The 14,410-nt window shown below is 52.7% G+C and overlaps 2 protein-coding genes across 4 annotated transcripts in view; one reads left to right on the forward strand and one right to left on the reverse strand.

The window, feature by feature from the left end:
• The window catches only part of Ube2l3 (ubiquitin conjugating enzyme E2 L3), a 50,725-nt gene extending 49,286 nt beyond the window's left edge, over positions 1–1,439 (reverse strand). Inside the window, exon 1 of one of the 3 annotated variants that reach the window (XM_006993041.4) lies at positions 836–1,439. In XM_006993041.4, the coding sequence (XP_006993103.3) occupies positions 836–1,117 (282 nt within the window). In that variant the 5' untranslated portion in view covers positions 1,118–1,439. Of the gene's footprint in view, positions 1–310; positions 369–835 lie in introns of those variants that run through there. The other 2 variants (XM_006993042.4, XM_042258972.2) reach the window with 2 other exon arrangements.
• A 7,003-nt stretch (positions 1,440–8,442) lies between these two features.
• Positions 8,443–13,937, forward strand: LOC102920774 (RIMS-binding protein 3-like). The gene has a single exon (XM_042258966.2). It carries the CDS (start codon positions 8,672–8,674, stop codon positions 13,547–13,549), a length of 4,878 nt encoding a protein of 1,625 aa, XP_042114900.1. The 5' UTR covers positions 8,443–8,671; the 3' UTR covers positions 13,550–13,937.
• The last annotated feature ends 473 nt before the right edge of the window (positions 13,938–14,410 follow it).

Below are 14,410 nucleotides of genomic sequence, written 5' to 3' on the forward strand. Positions count from 1 at the left end.
AGCCAATTAGTGAGATGACACTCCGCTACATTCAAGATACAAAGTACGTACACCAGGTTATTTTTGTAAACTTTGGCCGGTTCTGATTCCAACGACAGAAGCCAACCTCCACCCCCACCTCAAAAATGTCACTTTGCTTCATCAGGGGAAGGAGATCAGATGACTACGGTGGATAGGAAGGAGGACCTAGCTGCGACGGGGGCGACCCCACGCCTTCCTAGCGCTGGAACTTGCCCGCGGTGACTCTGCAGTGGCAGGCGACAGTTTGCGAGGACCCAACACAGTTTCAAAAGACCCCCAGCTAACTGACCTAACTTTGGCCGCCTGCCCTCCTCCTTCCTTTCCCGTCTCGGGCCTCGCAGCCTCCCGGTCCCGGAGCTGTGGGCTGGCGGGACGGGGCTCAGAGTCCGGCGACCGCGGCCCAGGACCGGGCGGCTCCGCGGCGCCGACTCCCAGCCGGGGCTCCGGCTTTCTTCCCCGAGGGCGCCCGGCTTGGGGCCTCCAGGCCCGGCCCACACATCAACGGCGTCCTCGACCCGGGCCGCGGCCGCTGCGACGGAGGCCCGGCTCGGCTCCGGGAGGAGGGGGCGCGAGAACCGCCCGGGCTGATCCGAGGGGCCGGCGGCGGCGGCTCCCGGCGCGGCCTTGCGCTCCCGCCCGGGCTGCGGCCTAGGCGCCCCGTTAGCGCTCTCCTCCACACGCGGCGCAGCGGCTCCGCGGAGCCGCGGAACGAGGGACGGAGGGCGGCGACGCCCCGGGGAGCCGCGGGCCGCCGTGGGGTCCCGGCCCGGGGACGCCGCCCCCCGCCCGGCCGGCGCCAGAGAATGGCTTTTACCTTCATCAGCCTCCTGCTGGCCGCCATCTTGGGTCTGGTGCTGCTGCTTCCCCAGAATGCATCGCGGTCGGCCGGGCGGCTGGAAGCCTCACTTCCTGGAACGGGGGCGGGGCGAGCCGGGAAGAGCGCGGCCGGGGCGGGAGCCTGCCGTGTGCGGTCCGGCCCGGGGCGTCCTGTGAAGCTGTAAATGACCGGAGAGCGAAAGACCTTTGCCTCATGTAGCCTCCAATCCGACGGCCCATACATACGGTGCCTGGCGCGTAATAGGTGCGCGATAAACATGGTGTATACAAAATAACTGAATAATCAAGATATTTCAGGCACTGCTAATCATTGTGAAGAAATAAAACTGGGAGATGAGAAAGTGACTCTGGGACTGAAGAGGTGATAGATACTGTCGGTCAAGTGCCTGCATGTCCAAGTAGGACCTGAGTTTGGGTACCCACATAAAAGCAAGCACGATCCCCTGCACTAGGGGAGGACAGATACAGGCGGATGCCTGAAGTTCTCTGTCTAACCAGTCTAACTAAATGGGTGAGCCTCAGATTCAAGAAGAAAATCTGTGAAGTGCAAGCATGGAAAAACAACTGTGGACCTCGGGTCTGCGCATGCGTGTGTGTGCATGCCCACACTAACTCTCACATACAGCCTCCACACACAAGTAACTACAAGGATCTACTTTCAGGAAGTCTCACTGAAGAAATAGTATGAATAAGAGAGCAGAGCATGGGCTGGAGAGATGGCTCAGAGGTTAAGAGCACTGCTTGCTCTTCCAAAGGTCCTGAGTTCAATTCCTAGCAACCACATGGTGGCTGACAACCATCTGTAATGAGATCTGGTGCCTGTGGGGATATGTGCAGACAGAACATTGTATACATAGTAAATAAATAAATCTTTAAAAAAAAAAAAAAAAGAGAGAGAGCAGAGCAGCCAAACATAAGTGGATTATGCCTTTAACTCTGGCACTTAAGAGGTAGGCAGGACTATTAAGTTGTAGCCAGCCTAGGTTACATAGGATGATTCTATCTCAAAAATAGTAGTAGCTGCCAGGAGTAGTGTCACACACTTATAATCTCATAATTCTAGCAGTTTAGAGAGTGAAGCAGAAAGAGCCAAAGAGAAAGAAACTACTAGATGGTAACCACAGGCAGTGCTTTTACCAGTGGAGAGGTTTTGTTGGGGGGGATTGAGATGTAGATAAGGTCTCCTGTAGCCCAGGGTGGCCTCAAAATTCACTATTTAAACCAAAGATGACCTTAAACTCCTGATCCTCTTCCTCCCACCTTCAAGTGCTGGGTGTGCCTTTGAGTTACCTGTACTCCTATCAGTAACTTCAATAAGCTCCTTAGAAGGAATCTTTCCTGGGGTCTTTTGGTGCCCTTTCTACCTAGGATGAATAGTCTCCCAAGAGAAATCACGTGACACCAGTGAGGAACGGTGTAGTAGTCCACAGAGATCTCGGACTCCATGTTTCAAGAAGGCTGGGGCTCTAAGGAGGCACTGTAAGAAATACAGAGCTGGCAATGTGAGGCCAACTGAGACGTGAAGAGAATGCCTTGCTATCCATCATTCGGCTGACTCAAACTGTTCTTTCAGGAGGACATTTAACTCAGAAGCTGTCAATTTGTTTCAAACAATATAACTCTTTATTGTTTGTTTTTTGTTGTTGCTGTTTGAGGAAAAGGCTTGCTATGTAGTCTTGGCTGGCCTTGAACTCATAGAGACCCACCAGTCTCTGCCTCCCAAGTGCTAGGATTAAAGATGTGGGTTATGATGTCCATCTTGAAATAATATAACTCTATAAATAATTCTCCTCAGGCCAGTGAGATGGCTCAGCTAGGAAAGGTGTTTGCCAGTAAGACTTACGACCTGAGTCTGATTACTGGAACCCACGTGTGGTAGAATCAGTTACCACAAGATGTCCTCTTATTTCCCCACAATATGAGAATGTATACACACACACACACACACACACACACACACACACACACGTACTGCTGGTCCAGAGGACCCAATTTTTTTTTAAGATTTATTTACTTATTATGTATACAGTGTTCTGCCTGCATGTATGACTGCCCAGAAGAGGGCACCAGATCTCATTACAGATGGTTGTGAGCCATCATGTGGTTGCTAGGAATTGAACTCAGGACCTTTGGGAGAATAGCCAGTGCTCTTAACCTCTGAGCCATCTCTCCAGCCCTCCAAATTTGATTTCTAGCACCCATATTGTGGCTCACAACCATCTATAACAACTATCTCTAATCTCAGGGTATCTGAGACTCTCTTCTGGCCTCTGAGGGCACTACATACACCTAGTGGTGTGTGTGTGTGTGTGTGTGTGTGTATGTATATACACAAAAAAAACCACAAAATACACGTAAAAATACATTTAAAAATTAAAAATTATACAGAGGAGTCAGTCTTGGTGTGGTGAAAGGGAGACAAAGGATGGCAGAAACAAGAATAATCAAAATTTTGATTTTGTTTTGAAACAGAGTTTTGGTGTATATCTCTGGCTATCCTGGAACTCACTATTTGGACCAGACTGACCTCAAACTCGCAGAGATCCATCTGCTTCTTGCTCCCAAGTGCTGGGATTAAAGGTGTACTATAGTACAGTTGGCTTTTTTTTTTCTTAGTGTGTGGTGTGTGTGTGTGTGTGTGTGTGTGTGTGTGTGTGTGTGTGTGTGTGTTTTGTGCCTGTTGAAGCCTTAGGAGGGCACTGGATCCCCTAGAGGGACAGACAAGTGTGAGTCACTATGCTGGGGGGGCAGCCAGTGCTCTTAACCCTGAGCCATCTCTCCAGGCCTACTACCTCTTTCTCAAACTAGTATCTTCCTTAGACCGTGATACATGACACTTATGACTAGATCTGCACACTGAAGCAGATAGGACATTCTCTTTCCTTCACTTCCTAGCATCATTCCTCTCTAGTCCTGTGGTATCTCCAAGGAACTCTGGACTCCTACAGAATCATGTTTGAAAACAGCCTGTGTAATCTCTCACTTTGTAAGAAAGCAAGATTAAACCTCCAAGTCTGTAACTTGCATATAGCTTGTACACAGTGGTGTCCTGAGTCCCACAAAGGAACAATGTGGAGACCAAGAAAGACACTCCACCACCTTCTGGAAGACCTCTGACATGCTGCAGAGGGTTCTGGCATGACTAGCCCAGATGGTGACCATAGGGACTCTAGTGATCCATTCCAAACCCTCAACCTCTGACAGGCTGACCTCCAGACCTAACTGCCTGATGTCCCACTTAAGGCTGCAGCAAGTCACACAAGCTGTGAAACCACCCCCACCACCATGAAATAACAAGCTAGTTGCCAGGTGCCCTGGAAAGCCACCTACACTCATGGATCCTCTGTAAAGCAGTGCCCTGTAAGGGCTCCATAAAGACGATCCTTGTAACCCATGACAAAGCTGAAGCAGATGTGGTGTGCCTCCCTCACAGCACATCTGCTTCAGCTTGGGAAATGACTATCCTGAACAGTAATTCTCATGTTCTTGTTTCCCACAGGTATTTTCTATAGGCTCAGGAGACTGGTTTGGAAAATAAGAATAGCAATCAGAAGGTCAGCTGCTGAGTACACACACACCTTAGTTGTAGGGCCCAGTGCTTCCTAGGCTAGGCAGGCACCATAAGGAGTTTCTGATGGAATGTATGAATACAGAATGCCAGGTGCTGGTGTGTTCCTTGTAAGCCACTTAGTGCCAAGGTCTAGAGAAGAGGAAGGAGCCAGACTGAAGGAGAGTTCATGAGCCACAAAAGTAGCCAGAAGAAAGCCACATAGGTGATTTTGTGTGTGCGTGGGGACGGGGGTCTTGTTTCTCTTTGGGGGGAGGAGGAGAGTCTGCTGTATCTCCTTTGGACCTTGCCAACAACCTGGCTGAAGACTGGCCTTCACTCCTTGCCCAACTTGAGGCCTCTGCCCAACACCCTGATGGCCAGTGTACACCCCGAAGCTCCAGGCCCTGCTGACAGGTGGTATCCAAGTGTTGGAGCTAAGCAGGCCAGAAGACCAAGTCGGACAGCACCATCTGTCCTTCCTGCCTGTCTGGTCCTAGGTCTTTATTCGGCTTGTATGGGAAAGGCACTGCATTTACCTCCTCTGCATCCACTCTGGGCAGAGACACAAAGGTATATTAGATATACCCATTCCTCAAGGGAGAGGCAGCAGCAAGCAGAGTGACCAGGGTCACCAAAGGGCTGTAGTGTCATGGGGACTCCAAGCCCAAACTGGAGGCCAGAATGGCGTCCTGGAGTGGGGTGCTACCAAACTAATACCAAAGGACAGAAAAAAGTGAGCAGCAGGTGAGAGGACAAGAACAGGGTTTGAGCCAGGTGTGGTGGCACACTCCTGTAGTGTTAACTACTTGGTAGCTAGGCTGAGGCAGGAAGATAAGTGCAGAGCCAGCCTGAGCAGTTTAACAAGATCCTGGCTCCAAGTAAGATTTTTTTTTTAAAGATTTATTTATTTATCATGTATACAGAAGAGGGGGCCATTACAGATGGTTGTGAGGCACCATGTGGTTGCTGGGAATTGAACTCAAGACCTCTGGAAGAACAGCTGGTGCTCTTAACCTCTGAGCCATCTCTCCAGCCCTCCAAGTAAGATTTTAAAGGGAGCCAGGAGGTGGGGGCACACGCCTTTACTCCCAGCACTCAGGAGGCAGAGGCAGGCAAATCTCCGTGAGTGGAGGCCCAGTCTGGTCTACATAGTTCCAGGAAAGCCAGGGATACACAGAGAAAACCTGTCTCAAAAATTTTTTTTAAATAATAATAATGAGCTTGGTATGGTGGCAGGTACACACCCTTAATCTCAGCACTTGAAAGGCATAGGTAGGCTGATCTCTGTGAGTTTGTGGCCAGCTTGGTCTACATAGCCTGGTCTACATAACAACTTCCAGGCCAGCCAGGACATAGCATGACCCTGTCTCCAAAACACACACACACACACACACACACACACACACACACACACACTCACACACAATGCCACCATCACCAACAAAATCTTAAAAAGACACCCAAGCATGGTGGCACACACCTTTATTACAGCACTTGGAAGGCAGAGGCAAGATCTCTGTGAGTTCTAGGCCAGACTGGTAGACAATACAAGTTCCAGCTGGCCAGAGACACAGATAAGACCATATTTTAAAAAAATGGTTAGGAAGCTGGAGTGATGGCACAGGAATTATGAATGTTTACTGCTCTTACAGAAAATATGGGTTCAGCTACCAGCACCACATGGTGACTAAAAACCACCTGTAGCTTAAATTCCAGGGCATCTGATGCTATTTTCTGACCTCAAAGAGCATCAGGCATGCATGCATGAGGTGCATGTAAACTCAGGTAGGCACATACACATCAATGAATAAAATAATAGAACATCTCAATTTTTCTTCTATTTTTTTGTTTGTTTGTATTTTGAGACAGGGTTTCTCTGCTTAACAGCCCTGGCTGTCCTAGAACTCACTCTGTAGACCAGGCTGGCCTTGAACTCACAGAGATCCACCTGCCTCAGCTTCCTAAATCCTGGGATTAAAGGTGTGCACCGCCACTGCCCAGTTTAACATCTTAAAAATTTTTTTTAAAGATTTATTTATTATGTATACAGTATGTATGACTGCAGTCCCGAAGAGGGCACCAGATCTCATTACAGATGGTTGTGAGCTACCATGTGGTTGCCGGGAATTGAACTCAGGACCTCTGGAAGAGCAGTCAGTGCTCTTAACTTCTGAGCCATCTCTCCAGCCCCCATCTTAAGTTTTTTAAAGTGCTGGGGAATGAAGCTGTATCTCAATAGTAAAGTGCTTACCTAGTATGCACGAGGCCCTGGGCTCAATCTCTGGTACTAACACACACACACACACACACACACACACACACACACACAGAGGCTGAGTATATGCATCTCAGTGGTATAACATTTGTCTAGCATGCTTGAGGTTCTGGGTGCAATCAAGCCTCAGTCATTGCCACCTTTCTGATTCAAAAAGGCTCAGATATAAGACGTGGTGGTCAATTCCTGCAATCCCAGCACTCAAGAGGTGGAGGCAGGCAGATCTCTGTGAGTTGGAGGCCAGTCTGGTCTACCTAGTGAGTTCCAGGACAGCCAGGGCTATGTAGCGAGTTCATGTTCCAAAACCAACGGACAAAAAACAAAATCATAACATAGGAACAAACAAAAGTCCTCAGATATATGCCCAAGACAGGACACAGGCTGAAAAAAGACTTAAGGCGGCTTTGAGCTTCCATCACTGTGCTGGTTAATCTAAAAATTAAGTGCAGGGGCTGCAGAGATGTCTTAGTGGTTAAAAGTACTGGCTGCTCTTCCAGAGGACCACAGTTCAATTCCCAACCCACCCCCCATGTCCACCCACAACTATCTCTAACTCCAGTTTAGGGGATTCAACACCCTCACACAGACATGTAGGTAAAACATCACTGCACATAAAATTTTTTAAAAAATCGTAAGGAAAACTTTAAAAATTCAGTGTAAAAGCTGGGCGGTGGTGGCGCACACCTTTAATCGCAGCACTCGGGAGGCAGAGGCAGGCAGATCTCTGTGAGGCCAGCCTGGGCTACAGAGTGAGTTCCAGGAAAGGCTCCAAAGCTACACAGAGAAACCCTGTCCCCCCCCAAAAAAAAATTCAGTGCAAATAGCAAGTGAGGCTGAGACAGAACTATAAACGGCCTGGCTAAAACACTGGGGGGGGGGGGGTCCTCATAAGTGTCCCTGAGATGGAGCAATTAGACAGAGTTGTAAATGGCCTGGCTAAAACACTGGGGGGTGGGGGGAGTCCTCATAAGTGTCCCTGAGATGGAGCAATTAGACAGAGTTGTAAATGGCCTGGCTAAAATACTGGGGGGGGGGGAGTCCTCACAAGTGACCCTGAGATGGAGCAGTTAGAGAGAGGATACTCATGGACTTTGGGGGTAGAATTTTGAGAGTTGAATCTCCACTTAGCTACTTCCCAGCTGTGTGGCACAGAAAGTTCATCCTTACTGGATGACGGTAAAGGTGAATCAAGAAGCCAGTGGTGCCAGGCAGTGCTGGCGCAGGCCTTTAATCCCAGAACTTGGGAAGCAGAGGCAGGGAGATCTCTGAGTTCAAGGCTAGCCTGGTCTACAGAGCTAGTTCTAGGACAGTCAGGACTACACAAAGAAACCCTGTCTCAGAAAAACAAAAACAGGAAGCCAGTGGTGGTAGCACCATGCACCTGTAATTCTGACTCTTGAGCGGTAGGAACAAGCGAATGAGAAGTTCGAGGCCATCAAAGGGTGAGGCTGTAACTCAGTAATAGAATACTTCACTGGTATGCAGGTACAGTTCCCAAGTGACTGGCCTTGAAAGATAGGTGCCTCAGGTGACACGAAGCCCAAGCACAGTGACTTCTCATTTGTAAAATGACATAAAAGTTTCAGTTGATGTAGGAAAACGTGGGCAAGCTGGGGTCCTTGGAAGAGTAGGCACAGAGATGTTATAGCCACTGTGGGTAACCTCACTGGGATTGCACAGTGTCCAACAGAGAGTAGAATGCGTCACAAAAGCCATGGAGCAGATGAAGTGTGAACTCAAAAATATGCCCAAAGTATCCCGGGAAGTTCAGAGGCCAGTTTGAAAGGGGTCTCAGGAGTCGCGCCCTGCCTAGGGAGAGGCGGCAGGTTGTAAGAGAGACCACCACCCCCAAGGCGGAAGGGGCACGCAGAGGGTCCCTAGGGCCGCCGGAAGGGGCGCGCGGGGCGGTTGGCAGCGGCCGGGGGCGGCGGCCGTTGGCTAACTGGCCTACCAAGCTAGCTCTGGCTTCTTGCCCAGCTGCGGCCACAATGACAAAGGATTCACCCACCCCCTTGGGTGGTGGCCGCGCGTCGCCCAAGAAGCCAGGCAGCCCCGGCCCAGCGGCAGCAGTGCTGGAGGAGCAGAGGCGAGAGTTAGAAAAACTGCGGGCAGAGCTGGAGGCCGAGCGCGCGCGCGGCCGGGCGGAACGGCGGCGTTTCGCGACCCAGTCGCGCCAGCTGCGGGAGTCCGCCGAGCAGGAGCGGCAGCAGCTGGCTGACCATCTGCGCTCCAAGTGGGAGGCTCGACGCCTCCGGGAGCTGCGGCAGCTGCAGGAAGAGGTGCAGCGCGAGCGTGAGGCCGAGATCCGGCAGCTGCTGCGCTGGAAGGAGGCAGAGCTTCGGCAGCTGCAGCAGCTGCTGCACCAGGAGCGCGATGTTATAGTGCGCCAGGCTCGGGAGCTTCAGCGCCAACTGGCCCAGGAGCTAGTGAACCGCGGTTACTGCGGACGCTCGGGGGCGCCTGAAGCCCCCGCGGCTCAATGCCACTGTCGCCTGCAGGAAGTGCTGGCGCTGCTGCGCTGGGAGACCGACGGCGAGCAAGCCGCGCGCATCCGCCACCTGCAGGCGGCGCTGGACGCGGAGCGCCAGCTCTTTTGTAAATACATAGTAGATCACTTCCGCTGGCAGCCCGCTTTGCGGGAACCCACGGACCCCCAAGCCGCGCATTCCTTGGAAGAGCCACCCCTGGAAGCCCAGAGCAACACTCGTGGCACCCCAAAGCCTGCTCGTCGACTCGGATCTCTCGAAAGCCTGAGCAGTGGTGTCAGGGTTAGCTCTCCAAACGACCTGCTGCCCACACGCGCCAGTTCCCTCGAATACTTAGCAACAGCACATTCCTGCTCACTCGACAGCACACTGAGTTGTCCCCGGGCTTCTGAGTCCGAGATAGGAGCCTCTTCGACCAGCGTCCCCATCTCAGACACCTCCAGTCCCCATCCGCCGCCCCAGCTACCATCAATACATAGAAAACCTACTGACCTGCAGGAAGAAAGACCTGAGAACAAGCCCGGTCAGGACTACAACGAACTGGTGAGGCAGAACTCAGAGCTGGCCGAGGCATTGCAGGTGCTGGTTCGCCGATGCTGTGACCTGCGCGAGGCATTGCAGGTGCTGATTCGCCGCTGCTGTGGCCTGCGCGAAGAGAACTTGCAGCTGCGGCGCGCGGGCTTCTCCGATGAGGCCGATGAGAAAGTGAAGTGGTTCAAGGTGAAGCACGCAGAGCTGACCGACCTCGCTCAGCGCCTTGAAGACAGGGCCCGCAAGCTGCAGGAGACCAACCTTCGGGCCGTGAGCGCTCCTGTACCTGGTGAGAGCCTCGAGGACCTGGGCCAAGTGTTTGCCCGACATCGCGCTCAGGACCTGTCAGAACAGGCTGGCGTGCTGCAAGCCAAGGACCTGCAGATCGAAGCACTGAGGCGGGAGTGCCACCTGCTGCTGGCGCTCATCGCCGCGGACCTCGGCAGCTTTTCGCTTCCTGGAGAGGGCGCCACCTGCGCGCAATGGTGCAACATCAATGACTTGGACCGGCTGCAGCGTGAGTCTCAGCGGGAAGTGCTGCGTCTGCAAAGACAGTTGACTCTACATCAGAGTAAAGCCGGCGGCGCCCGGGCGGACGCAGGCAGCCTCAGCTCACCCTCCGAGACAGCACGACACCAGGTGCAGGCTCTGGAGCAGCAGCTGGGTGCACAGCGGCGGGAATGCGAGAAGCTGAGCGCCCAGGCAGCCGCCGCAGAGCGGCGCTACGAGGAGACAGAGGCACAACTGCAGGCTGCGCTGCACAAGGGCGCCAGGCTGTCAGAGGAGAACATGAGGCTGCAGGCTCTGGCCACCTGGGTGAAGAAGATGGCACAGGAGAACAGCAGTGTTCCCCGGCAGCAAAGCCACGCGAGGCTGAGGCAGGAACTCGAAGCCAATGGCCTGCTGGCTGAGCAGCTGCTGCAACAAGCGGGATATGTGCAAGACAGGTGGTGGCAGCTGCAGCACTACCAAAATAAAGCCCCGAGTGACCTCCAGGCTTCCGGGAAAGAGATGCAGGGGTTGCAGTGTCAGCCTGGCCACCCCCCGGAGACACTGGAGACCACCCAAGCTTCGGAGTCCCAAGCCAGGGGTAGCAGGAGGTCCAAGTTCAAGCCAAAGTCTGAAGAACATGAATTGTCACTGCCTACCAGAGACATACAACCTCCCGTTTGTCTCTCCCAGCAGGAGAACTCAGTTACCCTTGGGGAACCAGCTGGTGTCCTCCAAGTGTCAGACAAAATGCCTACCAGTCAGCCTCTGGACTCCAGGCCCCAAGCCAAGAAAACCAGTTCACACTCAAACTCCTCCTCCGAGGTAGAGTCCATGTGGGCTACAGTGCCATCTTGCCTTTCTCTGGACATGGACACAGCAAGTGAAGTGGATGACTTAGAACCAGACAGTGTGTCCACTCCCCTGGAAGCGAGGAGCGCTGAGGCCCCCACCACTCCCAAGCTCAAAATCTTCTTGGCTAGGTATAGCAACAATCCGTTTGAAGGGCCTCGTGAGCATTCTCAAGGCGAGCTGCCCCTCACAGCCGGAGATTATGTATATGTCTTTGGGGACATGAATGAGGATGGCTTCTATGAAGGGGAGCTTGTGAATGGGCAGCGAGGGCTAGTGCCCTCCAACTTAGTGGAACAGGTTTCAGGAAGCCCTGTCCTGAGCCACCTACTCCCCAAGTCCCCCGAACTCGGTCCCACTGCACTGCCAGCTGAGCATAGCAAAGCCTTGAAGAAAGGCACCTTATTACTTGGGGAAGTTCAGGGATCACTGGAGAGAGGCCTGTGCCAGGTGGGAAGGGCAGACTCTAAGACAGATACGGCAGTAAAGATTTTGGAAACCAAGACAGAAGCCTGCTGGCTGGACTTGAAACCAAGCATGGATGAGCAGAGTTTCTCCAGACCCCTTCTGGAGGCTAAAGGAGTGTTCTGTCTGGCCCCCATGCAATTACGGCTACAGAATGTCACCGCTAACTCTGCCACGATTATGTGGGCCTCTGGCAGCAATCGATACCCCCATGTGGTGTACCTGGAAGATGAAGAGCATACCCTAACTCCCTCAGGTGTGAGCTGCTACACCTTCCAAGGCCTACATCCTGGCACCCGGTACCGCGTGAGGGTGGGGGTGCAGCTCCCTAGGGACCTGCTGCAGGTGCTCTGGGAAACAATGTCCTCCACTGTAACTTTCGATACACCTCTAGCAGGACCCCCTGACCCTCCTCTGGATGTGCTGGTGGAGCACCATGCCTCGCCAGGTGTCCTGGTGGTCAGCTGGCTCCCCGTGACTATTGACTCAGCTGGGTCCTCCAATGGAGTGCAGGTCACTGGCTACGCTGTGTATGTGGATGGGTTCAAGGTGACAGAAGTTGCTGATGCCACTGCTGGAAACACCTTGCTAGAGTTTTCCCAGCTTCATGTTCCCCTAGCCTGCCAGAAGGTTTCTGTGAGGACCATGTCACTCTATGGTGAGTCTCTGGACTCTGTACCAGCTCAGATCCCCGAGGACTGTTTCTCTTGTTACCCATTCCTGGAGACACCTCCCTTTAGCCTCACAGACGGTGACCCTTCTACCTGTAGAGCTGTTTTCCCTGTTGGTCAGCAGAAGCTGGTACAAGCTTCTCTGGCTACCAAGCCCGGCCCCCATAACCCTGGAAGCTGTGAGGAGCCTCAGGCTAAGTTTCTAGAAGCATTCCCTGAGGAACCCCCAAGGAAGCATTCACCAGTATCGGACCTGAGCTCAGAGGGGGCAGACAAGCAAGTCCAGGTACCTACGGAAGCCTGGAAGGACTATGAGAAGGGCCCATCTTGTCAGGAGAGTTCCCAGAACCACAAGCCACCTCTGATCTTTGGCCAGTCTGGGGTGGAAGAAAACTGCTCCCTGCACTTGTGCATCAGTGGGAGACCCACCCCAGGATTCATCCATCTCTCCCCGGAGATTGGGCCCAGGGAAGTAGCGTGTTCAGAGAAGCCTGACCTTGAGAAAGCCCTTCTTCAAAAGCAGTACGCCCCGATGCTGCCCGCTCACCAGCCAGGCTCCATCCTGTGCCTGGCAGCTGACCTCCATCACGTTCTGGAGGAGAAGGAGGCTCTGTGTTTAAGTTCTCGGTGCACAGAGAAGCTAGGACAAAGAAAGACCAAGGTCCAAAGTGGACAAAGCCCGGAGACTCCAGGAGGCGAGAGAGAGTGCCAGTTTGAGGAGCCTACCTCAGTGCTGTGCCCAGTGCCAGCCAGCAAAGTCATTAAGGTGGCCAGTGGTGGCCCTGAGCAGCTGGGGCCAGAAGCTAACAGCTCAGTCAGGGTCTTTATGGCCCTCTTTGATCACAGCCCCCTGGTGATGTCTGTCAACGCCAAGGCCGCAGAGGAGGAGCTGGTATTCAGGAAAGGGCAGTTGCTGAGAGTGTGGGGCTCACGGGATCCCCATGGCTTCTACCGTGGAGAGTGCAATGGACAAGTGGGCAAAGTCCCTGGGCACCTGGTAGCTGAGGTAGAGGTGGGCACTGAGCAGACTGGGGGGAGGTGGCAGTTTCCACCACAAGGGCACCTGCATTCCGAGGCTCAGCATGAAGACTTGGAGCGGCTAACCAACTTCCAGGGATCTTTCGGGCCTCAAGGGAACCCCAGAACACCCACTCTGTGGACCCCAAAGACAATGGTGGCAGCTCTGGACTATGACCCCAGGGATGGCAGAGCAGGGGTCCGGGCAAAGGGCAAGCTGGTGCTGAGGACTGGTGATGTGGTCACAGTTTATGGGCCTGTGGACCATAAGGGGTTCTACTATGGTGAGTATTGTGGCCACAGAGGCCTGGTCCCAGCCCACCTGCTGGATGACCTGCCTGTCCATGGAGAGTAAGCACGACTCCTCTGTCGGGTGGCAGCCTCTGGCTGCCCACACCCTTGGAAAGAGAAGCAAGCACGCATACTTTCACACAACACCCCCCTCACCAGTCTCCTTAAGCAACACCGCTCCCGGCAACATCACCCGAAAGTGATAACAGTCCTCAGATATCCTAGTGTCCAACAGAGGCAGGACTTAATCTGAGTTATTTCCAGAAGAAAACTAAACCAGCCAAGCCCGGAGAGTTTGATAGGCTATTTCAGAGGTGAATAACCATGATAGGTATTAGAACTGCCTTTTTCTGTGGTCAGTATGTTTTCTTTAGCAGGTTAACATTATCCATCCATTGCCTTGTATGAAAGTCTCAAAAAAGTTGCATCTTAAAATAAAGAAGCAATCAGTATACTACTTTTCCTATTTTATGTTCAACCCTCATTAAAATGTTCATAGGCTGGAGAGGTGGCTCAGCGATGAAGAGCACTGGCTACTCTTCCAGAGGAACCAGGTTAGATTCCTAACACCCACATGGCAGCATATAACTGCCTGTAACTCCAGTTACATACATTCACACAAAACATATGAGTGCTCATGAAATAAAATTTTAAAAAGTTCATAGAAAAAGAGAGCACTTGGGAAGTTAAAGCATGACCCAGGGAACAAGAGCATATGTTACCTCCTCTCTGCTCCCTTTTGCCCAGTGGATGTGCAATGGCGGCAGAAGCATTTTCCTGAAAGGGAAGGCACAACCTTGCCCTAGGGTGAGCCTTACTCAGGGCAGGCTGTTCCAGCTAAAGAGAACTCAAGGAGACGTAGCTGAGAAGTCCCTGGGCCGGGGCTCTGTGCTGTTAGGTGGAGTCAGTGTTCCTTACTGATGGT

This window comes from Peromyscus maniculatus, chromosome 12 (genome assembly GCF_049852395.1).
Source record: "Peromyscus maniculatus bairdii isolate BWxNUB_F1_BW_parent chromosome 12, HU_Pman_BW_mat_3.1, whole genome shotgun sequence".
In the NCBI taxonomy this organism is placed as follows: Eukaryota; Metazoa; Chordata; class Mammalia; order Rodentia; family Cricetidae; genus Peromyscus; species Peromyscus maniculatus.

What these genes read in the sequence shown, in the direction of transcription:
- LOC102920774 (XM_042258966.2), top strand. Translation starts at nt 8,672, where the DNA reads ATGACAAAGGATTCACCCACCCCCTTGGGTGGTGGCCGCGCGTCGCCC.